This window comes from Carassius gibelio, chromosome A8, assembly GCF_023724105.1.
Source record: "Carassius gibelio isolate Cgi1373 ecotype wild population from Czech Republic chromosome A8, carGib1.2-hapl.c, whole genome shotgun sequence".
Taxonomy (NCBI): domain Eukaryota; kingdom Metazoa; phylum Chordata; class Actinopteri; order Cypriniformes; family Cyprinidae; genus Carassius; species Carassius gibelio.
In genome coordinates, this window is record NC_068378.1 from 15853181 (window position 1) to 15877977 (window position 24797).

General features: G+C 36.7%; 1 protein-coding gene across 3 annotated transcripts in view; it reads left to right on the top strand.

Annotated features, from left to right (window-relative positions):
- Positions 1-1528: 1528 nt before the first annotated feature.
- LOC128018575 (kazrin-A) overlaps positions 1529-24797 on the top strand; it is a 33326-nt gene continuing 10057 nt past the window's right edge. The window contains exons 1-4 of one of the 3 annotated variants that reach the window (XM_052604165.1): positions 1529-1604; positions 1884-2079; positions 14986-15069; positions 22939-23130. In XM_052604165.1, coding sequence (XP_052460125.1) covers positions 1899-2079; positions 14986-15069; positions 22939-23130 — 457 coding nt within the window. In that variant the 5' untranslated portion in view covers positions 1529-1604; positions 1884-1898. The other 2 variants (XM_052604166.1, XM_052604168.1) reach the window with 2 other exon arrangements.

Here is a 24797-nt window from a genome sequence, read left to right on the forward strand (position 1 = left end):
ATAAACCCAGAAAAAATGGACTTGGAATGAAATACTGTCTCATTGCATGTACTGAATACTGCACAGTATATACTTTATAGTCTCTACAATGTTTTTGATAACCTGAACACATTAAGATCAATTTTGTGGCAAGAAAAGGTTTATTGTCCACTGTCATTATAGTGATGCATGAAGCACAGCATTATACATTACTCTAAAGTTTTTGTTCAGTACAGCAAATTCACATGACCAAATTAAACCTGATGTGAAATCTGCATAGGGAAAACATGTTAAACTCATGATTTTGCAGATTCGTAATAAAATGACTGAATTTCATCCAATTTCACTGAGCAATCGTAAATGTAACAGCACCTTAAAAGCAGATAATATTGAACAGGCATCCCACTGGAACAACTTAAAGATGGCGATGCATGTACAGAGGATGTTTTCGGATTGTTTCTGCATTTGGGTGTGGTCAGAAATCTTTTAAGCCAAGTCTCATTGAGTTTAACATTACAACATGATTCACATGAAAGAGAGAATAAGCAGATGATCTACTGTGGATCCACCCAGATATGACAGGACAGACCGCAGTCATGAAACTCACATTCAAGAATCATTTTGTTTATACAGAGGAATGAAGAAGAAGCCTCCCCTATTTGAAAGGGGATTTTTGAAATGAGTCCTTTATTTTGCTTGGCCCTGGTTTACAATACAAGCACTTGAACATCCTTACACACACACATTCATGCCATTCTTCCAAAACCACACTATTCTGCCATCTCAGAGATGATTGAAGTGAAGAATTTGAGTGGGCACACTGAAACGATACATATGCTCTTTCTCTTCCTTTCACATGAATACCAGTCTATGTCTCACGAAAACTTTGAATGTGTCAACATTATCTCTTCTGCTTCATAGATACCATCTATTAATTCATACCTGGCTTGACATTAAAAAAAAATATATATCTATACAAAATAAACCTAAATGTGTGTGGGAGAAGTATGAAAAAAGTTATGAAAGAGTAAGGATGAGTGTCACACAAGTCACAGAAGTTAGAAGTTATATTACGGTCTCAACTGCGTCTCACAGAAACAATATTTTTCACATTAAGATAATGATATTTACCATATCTTACACTTTAACCCTCACAGAGTCCTGCTTATTAGATTGAAAGCAAAGCAGCATTTGGCAGATTTATGAACCTTTCAAACAGCTGAGAACACTTCAGATATCCTCATAAGTAGGTTTTCTAAATGTTTCACTTTATATTTATGAAGACATTTTCCAAATTTGACCTTCAGAAGTGTAGACTGGTAGCCTACAAAAAGAAAAGCAAACAGATACTGTTTGTATTCACTCTGTGTTAAACAGACCTATATTTTAAACTAAAAATGAGAGATAAAATTAAATAATAATATTATATCAACGATTATTTAAAAGATAACTATTAAGCGAGTGTTGTCTTAAAAAAAAGTTTATTTACTAACTTATTTCCTTAAAACAATGTTTAAATAAATACGTTTAAGATGCAAATGGCACAGTCCTTTCGACAGGTGCCCTCCTCTTTTCGTTCTCAGAATGGTACAGTCCGTTTAAAGAGCCGATCGGAGTCTCTGGTGGTGAGTTGAACTCTCTCCACGAGAGTGCGCGCGGAAAGTCTAGCACGCTGTTTTATTCTCTCTTTAAAGTCTCTGCGTCTCACTGTCTATCTTTCTTTCTGAGAGCCCCATCCGAAGATTAGACAGTATGGGACTCTAAATATATTTTCTCACCTTGTGGATTTTGGGGGATTTCTGCCTTTATAAAATACAGGACATAGACAGAATGGGATTTTAGTGAGCTTATGATGCAGCAGGCAAAATGACTCGCTCCGTGGGTTCAGTGGATTCTCCCCGCAGGCGAAGATCAGGAGAATGATGGACGAAAATAAGCAGCTTGCGGAGCGGATCGATGGCGCGATACAGTGCGCGAAGCAGGAGGTGGCGAACCTGCGCGCGGAGCTGACAGCCACCGGCCACACACTGGCGGAACTCGGCGAGCTGGAAGAACCGGGCGAACCGCGGGAACATCAGCAGCAACAACAGAACCATCACGGTAAGGAACCGCACCTGGGAGTCTGTGACCGCTCATATATCACTTACCTGCTGTGTGCCCTTCGAGTGAATGGCAGAACTCTCACTCTTCCTTCGATTCATTCAGTGGGTTAGGGTTTTTTCTGACAGCTGGTGTGTTTCAGGGCAATATGTTTTTGTGTGAAAGTGTCAGAATGCTTATATTTGTATTTAATTAAGAGAAAGAGTGTTTATATTCATCAGCATTTTTTAGATCAGCATCAGAAATCAACTTTTTGTTATTGTAAGACATACTGTAGGCTATTTCCCCCAGTGTAATTGGTTTTCAGTGACCGTTTTACCTTTTGATGGCAGTCAAGTCTAGCATCAATTAATTCTGTTCATTGAAATGGTAGTGTCAAAACAAATGGGTAGATATTATAAAATGTTACAATACATGACCAATACCAGAAAAATTAATTGCAGTGCAAATCTGGCCCCAATTTTTGGACATTCTGTTTTTTCTCAGTTTGGCTGGTATTTTATGTTTGCTCCTTGCTTGAACAAGACTGTCTGTCTCCAGTAGATAAACTGTTTTACAGAGAACCCAAGTAATGTAATCGAGCATAGCTCGTGTTTCAGGAAATGGTCCTCCATTTCATTTTCCATTAATGCTGTCAGACTAAGTGTAGCACACTACAGAAGAGACAGTATGGCTCTCCTGCTGTTCTGTGTGCTGTTGTAGCCGCCGCCATTGATTGATTGGTCAGTCTTGTGATTGTCTCTAAGCTGCGTGGTGTAGTTTAGGATGGCTTTGGTTTAAGTCTCTAGGGTGTTCAGAGTGAATCTCTGTTTCTGATCCACCTGTGCTCACTGGGTGGAGTGGAGACTCTGCTTGTTTGGGTTATAACATTTAACATATGCATTTTATCCAAAGCAACCTACTGAATGCCAAAGCCACCCTGGGGTTGTGTGCTTTGCTTAAGGTCACAATGATGATCAGGATTGTGATTTCCATAATTACTCAACAATCTCATATAATTGCTGATGAACTAGATGTTTCCCTGAAGTGACAGCGAAGCTTTGCTTCACTGTAAAAACACATTGCCATCAATTTGAACTTCTGTTCTTAGATAATCATAGAAGGTTGTGTTTTTGATCAACACAAATCCAATCCAAAAAATGTGATTTTCACAAAAAAATTCTACAGTAAAATCCTGTTAATTGAGTGTTAGTTAGTTACTGTAAAACTGTAAATGGACCGACATCAGATGCAATTTTATTGTAAAATACTTTCAAATTCATGGTTTCGTAAGTAAAAACTATAAATTAATGTATAATCTAGGATGTGATAAAATGGACATTCCAAGTAGTCCCTGCATGACACATCACATATGATTATATATTTTTTTAAATAGTAGTAAAATATAAGTTGTAAAATATACAGGCCCCAGTATGCCTTATTGTAATACCAGAAACATTTGTGTGGTATTTTTAACTTTGAATGTCTGGCAAACACAGCTCCTGTGTTTTTGCTTAAATTTAACAGGATCATTTTTACAGTGTGCACTTATCATAGGGCTACTTGATTGGTCAGTTGTGGTGTTCATTTTGTACATTGATTACTAAACTGTATATATGACCCATGTATATGCCAAGAAGCTGTATCATAACTCTTTATTTATTTGGTAAGCAGTTGTATAACAAGTGGAATTATGTAAATTCAGCAGTGATATTGCAAAACAAGCCCCTTCAGGATATACATTACAGGATGTTCGTTTTGTGACGATGCCGGCTAACTGTACATTATGCATTACATACATTACTGCTATATAATTGCATAAAAAAGCATGTGGAAAGAACAGTAATTTTTCTGTTCCTCATCATTTCTCATTAGAAATCCATCTCCTAACTGCCGATGAATCCCAACACTCAGAGAATCACTGTGAGGCTCACTCTGATTTCATTCAGCACTTCATTGAGAGCTCAGCAGATTGCGATCTCGTGTCTAATGTCCCACATCCACTCCAGGAATGGCACTTTTCGGCCTTGACTTTGGCTTGCCAAGTCACTTGATGCAATTATATATATTATATATGTTATACGTATTATGTTCATTTATGCATTTGGCAGGCACTTTTATCCAAAGTGATTTAGAATTGCTATATATTTGATCATTACATGTATGCCCTGGGAATCAAACCTATGACCTTGACATTGCTAGCGCCAGTTTAGATTCAGTGTTTCAGTCTGGCCAAGCTGTTTTCAGCTAATCTGGGACTTTGTTGTTGGATTTTGACACTTGTCAGAATGCAGGATGTGCGTTTTGACAAAATAATGACATATCAAGATGGAAAATCACACGGACACATGCGCCCAGACATAGCCTGTCGGTGTAGATGAGAACAGTGCTTGTTTATCTCTTGGAAGAGAGAGCAGCAGTGCAGATGGTCCTACAAAGAGCCGCTGCTAATGAATGACACACTAAACGCATACAAATAAACACACACACAGCCTTGTCCACTTGTAGTTAATTTCCCAATTATGGCATAGTATCTACATTAACTATGGGTTTTTATGAAATTCTGAAAACAAAGGGTCTTAAGTGCACTTGGCCATATATTTGACTTGTGTGATGCTGATGTTTCTAAATTGCTTTAATGGACTGGCGGCATAATTGTTTAGATGTTAACAATGTTGGCTGGTATGAAAAAGGCTGGTTATTTCTGTTTATGGGAATTACACTTGAGAATGAGCTAATTAGTTAGGCTAAATCACTAACAAAGTAACTGCTCTTCTTTAGTAAGTCTTAAGAGACAATACCAAGAGAAGACTGGCTCCATACAGGTGAGCTTGTGTTCATCTTAGATTATGTCATGGGGCTGTTCAAGTTCAAATTCCCTATCTGTCTGTCTCTAGGCAGCAGTGTGGGTTGCTAGGCAATCTCCTCTCATTATGACATCACAAAGGGGAGGACTGATAATGCAGCTAAAAGCTTTTCTCCTTTCTCTCCATATACACTCAGAAACACTCCAGCTGATCAATGCTTTTAGTTCATCCATACTTTATGAGCTATTAAGCGGGTCATTAGCTCTTCAGATTTTGATTATGTTGCGTTGTCTAAAAGTGATTATTTTCATAAGGGTGTTCCATGTGTTTGTCTGTCTGTTATTAGCATTCAAAATAAATCCAGCTGTTTGTATCTCAGCAAGATTGTGTTTATAAACGTGTTTTGTATATGTGAGAGCACGATGTGATGGGAGCCGGCAGAATGCAGTCCTGATCCTGATCTCTCAGACATGTGAACTGCCTAATTTAAATGCAAGGCAATAGATGAAACATCTCGATGTATATCCACATCAAGCCGCTGGATTGAAGCAAGCAAGAGCTCCGCTCACTCAAAAAGACCACTTCCATGCTTGGATCAAAAGGAATCACCATAATTTAAGACGTAAGGCTTTAAATGGCACTAAAGCAGCATTAAAGGTCAGACTAAATCACCACTATCAAGTTATAGACAGTTCCGGGCTACGTTTTAATCTAATATTATTAGACATATGAGTAGGATGTGCTCTCAGCTAATCCATGATACCTAATTCACTCACTTTATTTGATCCTGTTTGATATCCTGATGGTGCTGACGGAGGTTGCACCTGCTTTGATTCCGGCTCCTTTCTGAAATGATAGTGATTTAAAGTCATGATGAAAAGGAAGTATCGACAAATCTTTTCTTTCATTTCATGAGTTACATCAGAATATAATGGATTCAAAAATATATACAGATGGCTAAATGATTGGAAAAGTCATAGATATGTCAACACAGAGAAGTCTGTCATTCTCACCTTACGGTACAGTTATGATGATTTGATTAGACATTACACTACGTCAATAAAAACATGATGAACTGATCACAATAAATCTATAGCGTGCATTTAGAAAAGAGTGACATTTTATTTCATGCCGACTTAAGCCTGTATTCTCTTGAATAATGCAGACTCAGTTTTATTTTACTGATAATAGCGCCTTACTCTATTTTCTGATGATGTGGAGTCGATCTTGTGGATCTTGTTGATGTTTACTCCCTCTTACCACACCAGTGATTGTGACTCACTTGTTTTCACATCGTTGAACAACAAAACACGCAGTCTGAATGTAAGTGTGCTTATGACAAACATGACTGACTTGCTCTTTCATTTTTTTTTTTTTGAAGAGAAAAGTTTACAGATATCAAATTTTTTCAGATGTTTTAAGAGTTCCTATTCATAAGACTCTTTTATATCATAAGACACTTTTATATCAAGGTGTCCGCAAGAAACATTGATATATTAATGAAAAATATTTGTGAATGAAACTTAATCATTATTTTCAGTTATCTTCATTTTCATCATTATCACTAAATAGTTACGCTGCTCTCTATTCAAAAACGTATATGTATATACAGTGCAACAGCTACCTAGAATATTGCTTGTTGCTGGTTTAATATGAAGGATTTTACAGGTATCCACACGCTGCATCGTAGAAGGCTTAGAATCTGTTGTTTTTTAAAGGGGAGTTTTATGAAAGCTACAGTCTGTCATGAGACCACAAATTGAGGAAATGTTATATTTTGCTGCAGTGTACTCTGCCGTAGGCATCCATTGAGCAATGAGAATCTCAGACATGCAGGTCCAGTAGCAATTTTCTTCTTCTTTACTTTCTCTCTGTACCCTTCTGCTTTTTCTCTCCTTGTCTTTTTCCTTCATTTCCCCCCCGATAGGTACCCACCTTTGTGCTGAACTGATGAAAGCTGTAATCATAAATCTTTCCCGCTGTGTTGGTGATGTTTGGCTATCACTGTTCAGAAAGTGTTCAGGTCACCTGACATCTGCATGTCCCGCTGCTGCTCTAATGCCCTTGATTGAGGCTGTTTACTCCTCAAGAGCATTACAGTTCGTCTGATCTCTGTATGAGTCACATTGCATGAATCTGTGTGTGTGGCTGTATTCAAACATAATAAATCACAGCAGTCAAAATCTGAAAAGAATGTTTTACCTGCCAAGGGTGAATTAAGAATCTACCAGTCATGAATGTATTTTTTTTGTGTGCCATGAATCTGTATGTGGCATTACATTTATAGAAAATATATTTTTTGGGGGAAAAATATGGGTAGGTCACTTTTAATGTACTTTACCATCTACACTAAGCCCCAAACCTAACCAAAACCTAACCTTTTGTGTTAACAAAAGCAAACATTAGATTAAAATGAATTTGGTGTGCCAGGATGCCGTTTTAGTTTGAGCTCTTTTATTGTGACTCTTTTATCGTGACTTGTGCCCGACATTGCCCGACTTCTAAGCAAGTTCACAGAAAAGTCAGAAAAGCCATAAACATGTGATGCAAACATCAAAATATTAGTTTACATATCATGCACTATTGCACAAGTGTTTTAAGATCTTAACGTTGTGTAAGGAACCACATAAAAATAAGTCTTTATTAATCAATAATCTGTGCAGATGTGCCTGTAATCATAATTTGTTTAAAAAATAAATAAGTTTTACTTCCACTGGTATTCATTTTAACTGGAAATTTCAGTTCATTTTATGTATAGGTATGTTTAAAGAGTTTAGCAAAAATATACTAATGAGCCAGTGCTGGTCGAAACTTGTCTTTTGATTTAATCTAGAGAATAGATTCAAGAAAGGCAGACTATCAGTCTAACACTTTGATGCTTATTTGCAGCTCCTAATAAATGCACTGTTCAGCTGGCCTTAAAGTGTTTTTCTTCCCTACTTGCATTAATTGCTTGTCAAATTTTGAATCCCTTATGCAGCACAGCCATAAGCTGACTTATGATCTATCACAGTTACTGTATAACACATTTGGTTGAATCTCTGTCAAAGTGTGTGAGTGTGTGTGTGTGTGGGAGAGGGTGTAAAGGGCAGTCTGCTCAATCTTTGCACAGCATAGTTTTAAAGTTCTCAATGAACTCACTTCACTCTTATGCTCTCTCTCACACACACACACACACACACACACACACACACTTCAGAGAGTGTCATATTCCACCTGCTCTTTTCGTATGGAAGATCTAGAGGAGCTGACAGGACAGTTTTGCCTCTCGCTCTCTCTTTCATTTCAGTAGGGCTTCAAAACAGAGGAAAAAAAGTGAGTAGCAGCTTTGTCTGTGTGAAAGAGCAAATGCATTTGTAGTCATTCTCACTGTGACCGTCATTAACCCATGAAGCATGTGAGTTTTACTCTTCGTCATGTAATATAATCAGCCAAATTTGAATGTGCAGCCATATTTAAATGTTTATGTGACCTGTGATAGGGTTGTGTTGTGAAAGTATGCAGCAGTGTTTGTTTTATGGTATGAGGCGTAGTGCTTTGTGATACAGTTTCGAGCATCTGTGTGTGATTACATGTTGTTTTGAAAATTACATTTGTGCATTATTTTTTAAGATCATCACCGTATGTCAGGAAGTAGATAAATCATAAACATTTTTGTGTTAATGTTTGAGTTGTAAGGATGCAGTTTGTGTTTGTTGGTGTTTGCCAGTGTTCACTATAATGTTAAACACAGATGTCCAGAGCGAGCTTATATCTGTTAATAGTTTGGCATCAGAAAGACCGGATGGGGTTACCAGCCAGAAAGAGAGAGAGAAAGTGTGTGTGTGTGACTGTGTGTGCATACAGTATGTATTTGCTATTTGCAGCACTCAAAGATGATATGCTTTTTAAATAAACCCTGTTCCCTGCCTGCAACTAGGTTTAAGAGGTTACAGCTAGATGTCAAACTCTGTCTGGATAGACTGGAATTTTTCGTAATGGATTTTATATGCATTTTGGATCGCAGACATTATACTAGTGATCGACCGATATTGATTTTTTATAACCGATACCGATACCGATTATTTGCATGTTTATGTACCCGATAACCGATATGCAGAACCGATATTTATTTACTGTTATACTTCTGTTTCTGACAATTATTACAACACAAATGAGCTGAACAAACCATTTTATTTATAACTATCACTCCCTCCTTGCATACAAAAAAAATAAAACTTTATATTTATACACAAATAAATATAGGGGTCTGAGTCCAAAAAATTAAAGTGCACTGTTACTAAGTGTCTTTGTTTTAAAATAAAAGCTTTGATGAGGTAAAAAAATAAAAACAGGTAAAAAAATAAAGCACAAAAATGATTATAACATATTAACTCCCAGTTAAGCAGAACTAGGTTTTAGTGTAGAAAACAGAGTCTTTCAGCATTCTGCCCTGTAAGCCTGCTTCCTTTGTTTTCATAAATGGCTCCCACTTCACTGAAGGCTCGTTCACTGGGCACCGAAGACAGTGGGGGCAAAGGAACTTTCTTGACAGATGAGCAAGAATGGGGAACCTTTTCTCATTTTGTTTCCACCATTCAAGTGGCTTGCCCATCCTCCTATCAATCACTGATTCCAACTAGTGTTATTAATTATTATGTTTTGTCGGTCTAGATCATGAAATGCTTTCTGACAAAGTGCTGTAACTTATCTATGCATTTACACAAAACTATAAATTGGGCTACTCAACCGCGATCGCGTGTGGAGATTATAAATAATTTCCACAGAGCTGCATTTATTTATATTTGTATTAACTAAATAATGGTTATGTAGTAAATCAAATGATTCTATAATTTAGGGGGTTTAAACGAGATAATCTTGTCAAAAATTTCATGCAGTGGCCGTGATTAAGGCTTCCTGATTATCAACCCAGTCAGGTGCTGAGCAATATGAACGAATTTTTTTCCCGACACTATATAAAGTTAAACCGCTCTTTTCAGTTGGCATTTTATGATGTAGATTCAATCTAACGTTAGATCATGAAATGCCAACTGACCAAGTGCTGTTTGACTATAACTTAATCAACCGCGATCGCGCATGGAAATAATAAATAATTAATTTACACAAAGCGGTATATTTATATGTGTATTAGCTAAATAATTGTTTTGTAGTAAATGATAATATAATCTACAGTGTTTAAACAAGATAATCTTGTCAAAAGTTTAATTCAGTGGCCGTGATTAAGCCTCCAGATCATCCGTCAGTTGCTATAAGCAATATGAACGAACTTTCTCTTCTAGACTAATGGTGAGCAAATACAACAGATAGAGAATTAAATTCAGCGCTTTTATTTTCAACATGCACTCATTCATGTCTGTTTTATTTAATTCATGTAAAGATACGTCTTTATTGGGGCAGGACATGATGAATTACACTACGTGACTCAATGAGTTCGTCTCAATTGTTTAGAAACAAGCTGCATAAATTAACTATATCAGGAATGTATGTCTCAGATCTCATTTGTGCATGTCTTTTATGTTAAATAAAGTTGATTAATTAAAGCAAACCAAGTAGAACATATACTTTACCTGTGCACTGAGTTGTTGTTGACTGATCTCCTCAGACGCCCGGGCTGCAATGGCGGAAATCTCAAAACGGCCACAAGATGGCGCCGTAAATCGGTGAATCCGATATTACAAAACCGATACCCGATTATGGAAAATTGCTTAAATATCGGGAAAAATATCGGTAAACAGATACATCGGTCGATCACTACATTATACTATGCAGTTACAGACTTTAACCCGACGTCTTACTTGATGTCCTGGACCAAAATCAATTTTCCAATATTTAGGCTGTTAAACCAGATGTGTTTATCATTGCTGTGCCATCTGGACATTATTTTACTGCGATTCATTTTGAAAAAAACATCCATGCATACTGATCAAGGAGAAGATTGGGCTGGCAGAGTTGTGGCAATAAAGCTGGGAGGTTAAAAAGGCTAAAAGCTTTATTAAAAGTACTGACAGTTTTCACGGTGGTCTCTCTACACTTTAAAATCAGCAGTGCATTCAAATTCAGCAAATAGCAGCTTGATGAAGGCCTGAAGAGACGCCTGTGAGAGCAACATTGATCGCTTGTCATTCAGGGAATGTACAAGGCCATCAGCACAGCTTAAGCTGGTCGCTTTAAACAGATCTCTCTGTTATTAACTTGTTTGTATCCCATGAACATCTCATTCAGTTGCTTTATTTTGTTGCTTATGGCACTTCCAAGCTTTCTTTTATATTGCATTAATAGTTTCTCAAAGTCTCAAGTCTATTAGTGGTGCACACAAATGTAACCATCATAAAGTCATGATAAGAACTGAATGGAATGGTGTCATGGTTTGATGTTTATTGTAGGTATTCCAATTTATGTTTGGCCTCATTCCCAGGCCAAATTTATTTCATTCAAGTGCATCTTGATTTTCAGTCTTTGTTCATCTTGGCCAATATATCAGTCGATATTTGCCATTTTTCAAATATTACCATCGGCCGATAAGTTTTTCTGCTTGGCCGATGTGTTAGAGACGGGACAAAACTCCATATGGACCAGTGTCTGTAAACGCTAAGCCGCAGAAGTTGGTTGAAATATGAATCCTGCATGTTCTGCGCGTCTCTGTGTAAGTGAATGAATGAATGGCAGAGACATGCGGGTTTGTTTACTACATATAGACTGAAGCGCGTGATGCTTGCAATAATTTCAGCATCTGTGGTCTCAATGAGGACATAAATACATAAACAACATCGCCAGAACTGTTCTGAGTCACTTCATAGACATTTTACTGTTTTATTTGAGCAAAACCAGTGTCAATGTAAAGGTACTTCACGGTAAACCGTCAAAATAAAAAAAATTACATAAAGGGATTGTGCTAGAAATATTACTATTATTTAGAAGAATGTATGTGATACTGCTACTACTGTTGAAAAAATTAATACAACTTTATTTTTTAAAGAAATAAATCACACAATATGTCTTAGCAATTCACTGGTATCAGTACTGTGACTACACTAAAAGAATTGTATATATTTGAATTTTTTGTGAACAGTAATGTACATTAGAATGTTTTTTATTGGACATTTGATGTTATTTATTATTCATTGGATTATTTTAATGACATATGTTGGCGTTTTGGGTTTGTGCATATTACCCCGTCCACCATATGCCATGTTTTAGGCCAATTACAGTGACCTCTAATTCTTTATATTGGCTTTATATTTCACCACCTGCATTTGGTGGTTATGGGTACATTTTAAGGTAAAAGCACATTTTGGTACTTCATAATACCTGAAATATTGTCATCATATTTATTATGATGAATTTCTGTAAACCTTAGTTGGCTTTCTTTTTTTTCCATAAATGTAACAGGACATTTTTTTTTATACTATTGTCAGTCGCTGTTTTTTTTTTAATTGATGTAACCTGGAAAAGTATTTTGCCCCACTAGTTTCTCCTATTTCCAAATTTAGGCCCCTCTGATGACCTTCTGCCTGAAATGGTTATATGAGTTTTGGATGCTGTTACCTTGGCATCAGTTGCTTAGCAACCCCTGGTCACATCCTGAATCAGTTCCAGGCGTTCTGTCAGAGAGACGGAGGAGTTTTGACCCCTGAATGAGATATTTCAAACTCCATACCCTCACAGAGCACACAAACCCAATGTTAAATCTGGTTGGTGAACCGATTGTATTTAACCGCTCTCCAATCATCCCAGTTAGTTCCCATAGCGACGGGATGCTTATGATTTACCATGTGAATTCATGTGCTTCAGAGGATGTCTCTTCAAGGATTTAGAGGAAAACCGGGAAAAAAAAACTGTTCGTATTCTGTATTTAAAGTTCCTTAGCTGCCTTCAAGTTTTGACAAAGACATTTTCATCCTGCTTTTTGTTCTTAGTTAGAAATGTCATTCCTCTGCCTCACACTCTTTTAACTTGTTTTTGTCTCTCTGTCTGGAAAACAAAACATTTCATCTATTCAACATCGATCTGTTAAACTTCACCATGTGGAAGAGCCCCAGAGATGGGGAAAATGTTTACAAACATAATTTGTACCAAAAACATTGTATAAAATAAAATAAAAAGTAACATAATGCTGTAATGCTTTTACAGCTAAAGCGTTTGAGAAAACCTGAAGAGAGAATGATAAAAAAGGAAACCAGACATATTAGCGCTTAGCACTTTAGTGATCTTATGTCACTCACAATCACAAAATCAATACATTTCAAGTATGTGTGTGTGTGTAAGTGTTATAAGTTGCTGACAACTAAAGAATCTTATCACGCTCATCTGAAGGATGTTGATCTTTGACACTGTGGCATCTGCCGAACAAATTCTCAGTCATTGCTGAAATTAAAATTGAGTGATGGATGATCATCAGAGGACATGAGTGAAAACATCTTCAGAGACAGAGAGAGAGAGAGACATTTCCCCTGCAGAATAAAGCCGGTGATTTAGTTTTATAAGATCATGCTCACTTTAATTTGGTAAAGAAGCTTTCTAAGCATTGAAACCTATCCTGAAGCATCCAGTGGATGAGCCTCTATTCTGTCATTGGTTTGTGTGTTAAATGCTTGTAAATGGTGTGATATTTCAGCCAGATTAGAGGTGAGACACACTGAGGTCATTCAAGCTGAACTCTAGACACTTATTTAACTAAAATGTGAATTTTCAACCGTATGTAGTGATCGTGATGAAACCAGAAGAGTGAATCCTACTCCAGTGTTAATTTTGACACGAAATTTTAATTTAGTTTTAGTCTTAGTCTTTTGACTATAATTCTTTTTAGTTTTAGTCAAGTTTTAGTCATCTGATTTGTTTTAATTTTAGACTTATTTTAGTCGACTAAAATTGCTTGGTATTTTAGTCGACTAAAATAAGACTAAAATCAATAACAGATTTACTAGACAATTTTTTACAGCTGGTATAGGAAACAAACTTAACCAAAATATATAAAACACAAATTCAACTTTATTTCAACACAACTGTGTCTTTATTTCGATTCAAAAGCTTTTATGCAGCAACAAACACTGTCATGATAATGTAAACAATAACTAGCTGCCAACTGACCATCAATAAAAGAAAAATAAAGTTAGGTCCAGGACCTTAAAGCTTACAGCTGAGCTGAACAATAAGTGCATACATTTAAAGTAAATATTTAATTAGTTGGGTGGATAAAAAAAAAAGTAACAAGATTTTATAAGGTATTCATTTGTCTAGCAATATTGTATGTTTTAAATACTACAATATTGCTAGATTAGTATGTATAATGATAGGATGTGAACATTCACGTTTCACATGACTAATATATAAATATTTGTGATATTGTCAACAAAGTAGAACATTATAAAATATACTAAACATTAGTATTAATCAAATGTATGTATCATAATATTACGTATTAGTATTGTGCTCTCATCTAACTTGAAGAAGGGGCTATTTTACAGTACTTTTCAGTTCGTAATATTTAATGCTACAACATCTACGCACTGCAGTCTTCCAATTTTGCTTATCTCAATAAACAAAAGAACATCGAAATTACATTTGAGAAAATGTCCAGGTGGCTCGTCTGTAAATGTCTTTTCAAATTGGTTGTGTTCTTGCCACGAATGAGCGCTCCGCGTGCTTTACACTTTTGTTTTGTTTTGTTCGTCGTCAAACGTGAAGTGAGCTGTGGACATTTTGTCGCTCTTTTAGACATCACCTCTTCGAATGCCGTCTTCCCGGGAGCTCATTTAAAAACTGAAAAAATTTGCTTCACGTCTCAATAAGTCAGGCTCGGATTGGTTCTCTTCTCTCATGCAGTCTCGCCTATTCCGCTTTGCCGGTTCTTTTGTTCATTCCTCGCATCTCTCCCGTCTGCTGATTTGATTTTCGTCACAGTCTATTTTCGTCTCGTCCTTTATTCGTTGACGATAATGTCAATCAATTTAGTCATAGTTTTAGTCTCCATGAGTGCCTTCTTTTTTTAGTTTTCGTTTCGTTTTCGTCCGCAAAAATATATTTGTGACGAAAATATTTAGTCAACGAAATTAACACTGTCCTACTCAATCACACATTGTTTATAAATCTAATGCAATTCGTCTCTGTGTTTCTCTTTCAGATGCACCAGTGCAAAGACCGAAAGCTTTGACAGAGCTGGGTCAAAAAGGTGACACTGTTGTTCAGGAGACGTCATTAGATAAAGGTAAGAATAGTTTGCACACTGAAAAGCATGTAAGGAAATCCAGATAAACACAAATTCTCTCACGCCACTAAAATGCACCACTGACTAGTGGAATGAAAATGAATGTGTGTGTCAGATTGAAACTCAGAGTGATCTATGAAGCTTCGCCTTTTGCCATAAAAGTGGAGAATTTTCCAGAGCCAGAAGATGAACAAACACACACACACACACTAGTCTTTAACATCAGGCTGCACATTTTACAGAATATAGGTTTTTGCTAAATCATAAGCTTGGATCTGATTGTTTGGCTTGGTCTGGGAATTCACATTTTCTCATGAAAGACAAAACAAGGCTTTCCGCCTCTGACCACCAGTTATTTTATGAGGTTTGCATCAAGCAGTAATGTAGTAACAGTGATATTTAAAGGCCAAATTCAGTATATACCTCATTGAGGATGCATACTTTGTACAGGCAAACAGATGAACCCAGAATATTAATGCAACGTGCAACATTTCACACTGAATATTTTCCCAAAGAAAACCATTATAAAGAAAACACTTAGCCCACCATTTAGCACATTGCGTTCATATTCCGGGCCTGTGTAAAGTATGCATCATCAATAAGGTGTGCACTGAATTTGATCTTGTAATATAAATGTTTTAAAGGCACTTTAATGTTTTCGCATTAAATGTTTTAGAATGTCTGAAATATTGTGGCGATGTGTATTGTCATGTGACTGAAAACTATGAATTGGGATACACATTTTAGTCACACTATATTTTAAGGTCCAAGTCTCGTTAATGATTTACTATTAACTGACTTTTGCCTTAAAAAACTCCTAATTTCTGCTTTGTAATGTAGTTGTTAAGTTTATGTATTGGGTAGGATCAGGGATGTAGAATATGGTCATGCAGAATATGTGCTTTATAAGTACTAATAAATTGTCAGTATGCTAGTAATATGCTTGCTAATAAGCAACTAGTGAGAATTGGTCCCTATACTGAAGCGTTATCAACATTTTAACAATACTGTTCAAAGGTTTGGGGGTGGTAAGATTGTATAAATGTTTTTCAAGTTCTGAAAATTTATGCTAAATTTATCTATACAACTTTTATGGGAACTGCTGTGCATTTGAACGAGCTGTCAGTTTGTTTTCTTGGGAGCTTGTTTGTTTGTTTTTGGAGGGGTTGGGGGGACTTTTTTGCCTTTATTTTTACATGACAGTGGAAAGTACATGACATGACCCAGACTGAACCTGATTTCCTGTGAGTCGACAAGCCTTATACATGCTGAGCGGGTGCACAACTGAGTCTGATGCCTTGTGATTGTGTTTTATCAGCTTTACAGCACATAAAATCTACTATAAAGTTGGCAACTTTGTGTATAAGTCAGACAACTTTTACCTATTTAAATGGTTCATGGTCAAAATAAGATGCAATGTTGACCTGGCATTATGCTAGTGGTCCAGTCTGGCATGCAAGACCACACATGTTCACCCTCAGCCCTTCATCATGTTTGCAGTAAGTTATCTTTCTCTATTATATCATACAGGGAGAAGAAAGGAGAAAGAGATGGAGTGGTAGAGAGACAACAGGTTGACTCTTAAAGGTTCATTTAATTCAGATTCTCTGATCACTGACTTTTATGAATAGAAGGTTATAAATGATGAATCTGTTGATTCATCATCTCCACAGAGGGATTGACTATGGCTGCAGTTCTTAAACAAAGCTCTTTTCTTTTATCACTCATTTATTCTCTTCATTTTTTCATTTGGTTCATGTCATCAACTTATGTTGGGTCTTGTTCATTTGTTTATTATACTTATACTTATTATACTTATAGTGTAAAGGTTGCTGTTTCTTTGACTCTAAGACTAGAGTAATGAGCTGTCAGAAGATGATGCCAGTCTGCATTTGTTTGTCTTTGGCTATGGTGTGCTTGGCACAGCAGCTAGACACACTTTACACTGCTTTGTGCAAGTGGGATTGTGATATTTGTATGTGTGTGTTGACCGGTGTAATGCGTGTGTGTTGACTAACCATCCTGAGGGATCTGTCAAATTTAGGCCAGTGCTGAAATCAGATTTTGTGTGAGTATAAGTTTTGGTTTGTGAATACCTCAGTGAATGTGAGTCTGCGTGTACATGTAACCCAGTGAGCTCTAGCATTTGGAGTATTTCATGCCCATAATGCTGTTTTGGACTGGGTCCCTTGCACACTTTTTAGACACAGCCATTTGTGCATGATGATTGATATATATATATATATACCTATGCCTAAATGAAAATAGCTGGCAAAGGTGACCTTTTTTGTCACCATAACTCAGACTACTACAAATCTGCCTGCATTTTTTTGATAAGAGACTTTCGGTTCATTACCCACTGTAGGAAAATAACAAGAAGAATAACAAAAACTGTAAAGGTAAAACTGTTTGCACTACAAACTGTGTTCATAATTAAGATAATACACTAAATTAATATGGTAAGACACACCTGTTTGCAATATCAAGCACCAAAACAAGCTGTTTTGTACAGCTAAAAATAGCTGGAAGCGGATGACACTGGAAGCCAGACACATTAAAATTATAAATGTTTTTTTCTCTTAGGTGGATATATTATTAAAATCAAATGTTAGCTAATAATATTATTTAATGGACTTAAAATAAACAACAAACAATGCTAAATGTGTTTCTCATTGCAATTTACACATTAACTGTCTTGAACTAATAAGATGTTATTGTAAAGTAATACCAAATGTAGATCAAAGTCAGTTTTTATTACCAATTACTCACAAACTGAAATTCTTGCAGATGAACTTGACAGCATGTGCTGTGTAAGTGTCATCTTTTAATTTAGTCTGTTACAATAAATTGGAAGACACACACACAAACTGAGATACTGGGATCAAACCTGATTGAGAAAAACAACTGAATGAAGATGGATGCCAATACTAGGGGTTTTATGAGAACAGTGTGTTAGCTTTTGATTGTTAACTTCAGAGAGAGAGAGAGAGAGAGAGAGAGAGAGAGAGAGAGTGAGTGTGTGTGTGTGTGTGTGTGTGTGTGTGTTTGTATGGATGTATTTGAAAAGAGTCATTACCTGCTTAAAAATTCTGCACCTTGACCCTAGATCCTTCCCTCCTTTCCTTTAGCCCGGTTTTTGTGTGTTTCAGTTGTGTGTGTGTTGAACAGTGGTGTCAGTTGTAGCTCCTATTAAAATCTGTAAACCAGTGGGAGTCGCTCCTGTCAGGTGAAGAGGGAGTTTGAGCTTTTGAATTTGGCTTGCTCTTTGATTCAGTACAGGAGATGATAGCTGAGGTTCTTTTAGGTCTGTAGCATTTGACTTGTTGTAGACGACAGTGAGGGATGAGATGTGAATGTGGCTGAGTAAATGAGTGATAGTGAGCATTTCCCCTCAGGCTAGAGAGAAACGGAGAGCAGCAAAAGTTTCTTTGTAGCTGCAAGACTGGTTTCACTAGGAGAGGGTTCATGTGTGTGATCAGATGATGTATTTGCTGATAGTGGTTTTCAAATTCATTGTTGTGAATGCAATGAGGCATCAGAATAACCTGTTGCATCATCAAGAGTGTTTATTTTCAAACACACACACACACACACACACACACACACACACACGAGTTGTTAACAGATGGACATGAACTTTAGGCTAGGTTAAAGTAAATATTTGCATAAAATATATTTTAGATGCTGTTGCAGAAGACTTCCTAGAAGAATTTCTAAAGGTTAAATGGTGTGCACATAATATTATTATTCTTCTTATTATTATTATTAATAATAATAATAATAATAATAATAATAATAATAATAATAATAATAATCGTTTTTATTTAAAATGTATATTTAAAATATTATAGTATTATATTTAATATTTTATAATAATATTTATATTACACAGTAACATAATAATGTCCAATTTGTTTTCTCATTTTATGCTTTGTACCAAAACTCCCTCTTTGTGTGATGTGGAAGCGTCATGCACATAGGACTAACTAAATGAACATTTTAATTTCTTAATCAATAGTAGGAAATTAACTTGAAAATGTCTTATATCCTTATTAAATAATTTTTGTCAGTTACTCCACAGGACTGGATTGGGGATAAAGTATTAAATGTTTTTTTTTCTTGTCTGTCCAGTTAAGTGATTAAAATATATTCGAGAAATGGCTTTTTTACAAGTCATCAGCATTCTGTTTATTGTAAAATCCATTTGTGAAAGCCAGCAAAACATTGAGTGATGCAATGTCGTAGAGCTGTTTGCATCAAAATTCCCCACCTTCAGAAGATGGTTAACACTGAGCATGGTGCATGGTGGTGGTGGGACTTTGGGAGTTGTATTTATCACACAGGACAGGCCTGTCATCACTTCATCCCAGTCTACTTAAACTGAAGCACAAGCTTTCCAGGACAGAAACCCACACACAGACACACACACACATCACAAGCCAGCAGTCTCTTCATTATCAAGTCCAAACTTCATGTGTACGAAGCAGATGTTTATCTGATAAAAGGGAACTTTTACTGCAGACGATCAATGTTATTTTTTGAAATGCAGATTATGGTGCTGTGAGATATTCTGCTGTATGTCAGTGATCAGTCCTTCTCTAGTCTTCTCCCTAAGGCTGGCAGACTTCTTTTGTGGTTGACTACACTAATAGAATTAAACTCTTCAGAAGGTGGCTATCAGATCGTTGCCCTTTTTCTGTAATGTCACCAAAGGCCAAAACACTCAGGACTCTTTAAATTAAATGAAAATCATTGCACGAGAAGCCCTTAGATGCCTCTCTCTATGTTTTACGCTCTTGTCACAAAATGTATTCATTTCATTGCCTTGGTTAACAAATCATTAAACCAAGTGGCATTTATTTTAAAGAACTTAAGTGGAACTGGAAGGAAAAATGGCTTAGTGAGTTTAAACTAGTTCTGAATAAAGGTCAAGTGTCTTAATTGGTTTGATTTTTTGTTTTTTGTTTTCTAATGCAATGAACATGGTTTAAATGGCATTTTTGGGCCACTTCATACAAGATGAGCATGCATGATCAGGACAGCCCTGATATCCTGTTTTCGAAGGGACAAAATAGCAAGCACAAAGAGTCCAGGTGAATTAATATTGAACAATACTAATTTCCTGTATGCACAAGAAGCTTCAGGGTAGAGCCAACTGTAACCCTTCTCTGAACCCAGCTAATCTAGAGCCGCATCTGCATTCTAGAGGCTCATTGTTGGATTAGTTGATGCAGAGGTCTTACAGCTCTAATCCGTATAATACAGCCTGCCAGATCTGTAGTGCTGTCTCGTATCTGTTGACTGAAAGTAAACGAAAGCAGATTCTAGAGCTGCATTAGATGCCTATGTCAAGCCTTCAGCCCGCTCTGACAAGGAGGAACACCAGGTGTTCAGGATTCCTCATCGGTTTCAAATCCCACATTCAAAGCTAACTATGATGTGAATGTTTAGATTGTTTTGCTTTTAGACTCATGTGACCATCGCCTTGCTGAGAGAATAGAGAATGAATCAGACTTTAAATACAGAGCACACGTGACTGAACTGAACTCTTCAGAATTTGGCAACAACTCAAACAAACCTAAACGCACCACATAAATGGCTATGAGCCAGAGAGACACAGGTCAAATCTCATTATGAATGACACACACACACACACACACACACACCTCACTGCTGCTGTTTTTTGCTGTACGATTTTATTCATGCACTACTGTACATTTCTCTTTGTGCAAATCCAGAAGTGCTATTTAAAAAGTTAAAGCATAAAGATCATAATAAGTGCAGTTCATGTTTGTGTGATTCTGTTGCACATGTGCATTATGCATATATATACAGTATGTGTATGTAATTTTTAGCTTTGTTGATTCTGTGTGATTTTGTCATCACTAGCCTTTTAAACAATTTATTTGACATTCCATCTCACCCTTTACCTACGCTTTTAGTTTCTATAGCTTCGCAGAAATGACAGGAATGCTCTCATGCTTGTGTCCCAACACTTAAGATGATCTACCTGCTTTGCAAGTAGGTGGTATATTTGCATATTGTTCATGGCGTTGAATTGATGGAATACTTTGAAGGATTTTCTTTTCATACTTCAAATTATAAACAATAGTTCTGGTCCTGGCTGCTGATTGGCATTCCAGTAAAACACTTTAGGCATATTGTGTGTTATAATCGTGTGTGTGTGTGTGTGTGTGTGTGTGTGTGGTGCTGCTTGAGTTTGTTAACCCTTTAGAATTGTCTATTAATATGACCCAAAGCATGATTAGATTTTAACACATCTGCGATAATGAACGCGATATTGCGTCATTTGTCAGCGATCTACGGCTCTGTCTATTAAATGCCACTCCAATTATAAGCAGGTGATGGCGATTTTAGCTGTGATCACGGAAGCAGCTTTACTGATTAGATGCGCATGATCATATCGTTAGATATATCGCCCAGCCCTACTAAAAAGCAAGATGTATAATAGTCTGCGAGGTTGCAAAGTAATCCGGTAACTTCTACAGTGGAAGTTACTAAAACCCTTTCTTGTGTTGACTAATGTTAATGTTCAAGAGAACACTGAACAACTATTCTGCGCATGGCAGAGTTGCGAGGAGAAAGTCTCTACTCTCAAAAAAAAAAAAAAAAAAAAACATTGCTGATTCTCTACAGTTTGCTAAAGATCATGTGGACAAGACTGAGGAACATTGTAGAAAGGTTTAATGGATGGATGATACCAAAACCTAATTTCAACATTTTGGGTTAAATGAGAAGCGTTATGTTTGGAGAAAAGAACACACTGCATTCTGGCGTGAGAAGCTTATCTCATCTGTGAAACATGGTGGTGATGGTATCATGGTTTGTGCTTGTTTTGCTACATCTGGGCCAGGGCGGCTTGCCATCATTGATGTAGCAATAAATTCTGAATTATACCAGCACATTTTAAAGGGAAATGTCATAGGACATCTGACCGAGAACTGAATCTCAAGAGAAAGTGGGTCATGATACAGCAAGACAATGACCCCAATCACACAAGTCATTCTTCCAAAGGATGGTTAAAGAAGAACAAACATAATGTTTTGGAATAGCCAGAATGGTCAAAGTCCAGACCTTAATCCAATTAAAATGTTGTGGAAGGACCTGAATCAAGCAGTTCATTGGAGAAAACCCAACAACATCACAGAGCGGAAGTGGTTCTGTACTGAGGAATGGGCTAACATTCCTACCAGTCGTTGTGCAGGACTTACAAGAAACAGTTACATAGAGTTATTGCTGCAAGAGGGGTTCACACCAGATACTGAAAGCAAAGATTCACATACTTTTGCTTCTCACAGATATGTAACACTGGATAATTTTTCTCAATTAATAAATGACAAAAAAAATATTTTCGTTTCATTTGTTTTATTGGGTTCTCTTTGTCTACTTTCAGGACTTGAGAGAAATTTTTATGTTTTGGGTCATATTTATGCAGATCTATAGAAAATTATGAAGGGTTCACAAAATTTCAAGCAGCACTGTGTGTATATACGGTGTGTGTGTGTGTGTGTGTGTGTGTGTGTGTGTGTGTGTGTGTATATATATATATATATATATATATATATATATATATATATATATATATATATATATATATATATGTTTTGTAACATTAAGTGTCTTTACTGTCAAATTTGATCAATTTAATGCATACTTGCTGTTTCTTTATGTATGTATTAATTTAGCTGTTGCATTTAAAATCCACTTGGTTCAATTCCACTTCTGATAACAATAATAGTAAATAATTTAATAATAAGAAACATTCAACTATTGCAAAACAAATCGGAAAACCATCACAGTGATGCGTTATAATGTTCAGTTTTTTTCTTTTTGTCCCTTTCTGTGTAGTGCTGCTGCACGAGGAGGTGGTGCGTCTGCAGGAGGAGGTGTCAGTGCTGAAGCAGGTCAGGGAGATGTTGAATCGCGAGCTGGAGGAGACAGGAGGAGGCTGCTCTGTGGAGCTGCTGTCTGTCTCACAGATCCGTGTGCAGCTAACACAGAAAGAGCAGGAGCTTGACAGAGCAAAGGAAGCATTACTAGGTAGGAATGAATGCCATGAGCATAACCTTTCACCCCCAGCTCTCAGCCAGCGCAAGACCTGGCATTTTGAAATGAACAACAGACAAACAAGCCCAAACCCCTTTCTCAGTGAAAACAAATACTGTGTTCATAAACTGTTCAAAATTAATCAAACCAGTCCTTAATTCATTTATTTAAGTAATGCATTTATTTTTTGGTACATTTTAGTTTAATTACAACAATTGAGTTATATTATATACCTACATTGGGTATAGAAAAGATTCACCCCCCTTTAAAACTATCACATTTTGTTGCTTTGCAGCCTGAAATGAAGACGGACAGTTTTGCTTCATTTACTAGTTATAGTGCAACTTATAACATCCAAGTGAAATTTTTTCTTTATATGAGTCTCAGGCAAGTGATTTGATCCAATATCATGACCGCTCTTCAGGAGCAGAAGGTGTTTTGACTGCATCATTTTAAATCTGCAGAAACTGAAATTCCTCGAAGCCATTTGGACCTCATCTCTCCTCCTCTTTTATTTTGTCCTGCAGCTCATTTTTCAGCTCTGGAGCTGTGAAATGCAGAAGTAATCAGAACAGCACTGACCACAAAACTAGCATAATGTTCTCCATTTTTAGGTACCGAGGGATTTTGCTGTCCTTGGTTTGTCTTAGTTTTGAAATCTACTTTCTCCGGTGACCTTCAAAGCCCAGTGTGAGAGAGTAATGCTGTAGATGTTCTTGTGTTACACCTGTTAGATCAGGTAGAGTTAAACTGTTAAACTGAACGACAGTTGCACCTAAACAGCTTTGCATTGTGGGTGCTGTCTTCTGTGCTCATTTTAGCAGTAACTTTACCCCAGTGCTGACTTTGTGTGTGTGTGTGTGTGTGTGTGTGTGTGTGTACAATATATGTGTGGCAAAACCTGCTCATATCACCTGCTGCGTTGTCGGGAATGGCCTACTGAAATCTCTAATGAAAATTGTCAATTTGAAACAACCATCATGCATTTCTGCTATAGAAATCCATTTCAGCAAAAGATGGAAGGATAAAGAAAACTCAAATAACTAATAATGTGATTTGTGTGTGAGCTAATGGAAAAGGGACATCCAATATTTAATTAAACACAGTTTGGGAGGAAATTGAAAACCCTTGATCTTCCAGGATTTACTGATCTGAATGTTCACTGCTATACACAATCTCTCTCCACCTCCTACCAGGTGTTCCTGTGTGTGTGTGTGTGTGTGTGTGTGTGTACATTAATGTGAGTAAAAGGCTTTTTGTGTGTGTCTTTTGGCTCCTGTATAATGAGTCTTTAAGTGGTGGGTGAATGGACTCAATGTCCTTGGAAAACACGAGCTGCAATTTGCAAGTCAGAGCAGAGGCTACAAACAACCTAAAACAGTCAATTACTGCCTCTGTTATCACATAGTATTAACCACAGCCAGCTGGAGAGAGAGACACCCTGGAAGAGGAAAAAGAGGGAGAGGGGGGGGGAATGGTGTGTGAAAATGGACATCTTGGACATCAAGAGAATAATAGTAATGTGTAAATGGGAATGGTTTCATGCAAATTAAACCATATTTATGTATTTAAATTGATGGAGACCACAATCCGGATGGCAAATGCAGAGCATTTTTGAGGCGTAATATTAACTTCACAGACAGGTGAATTCATAGCAGTCT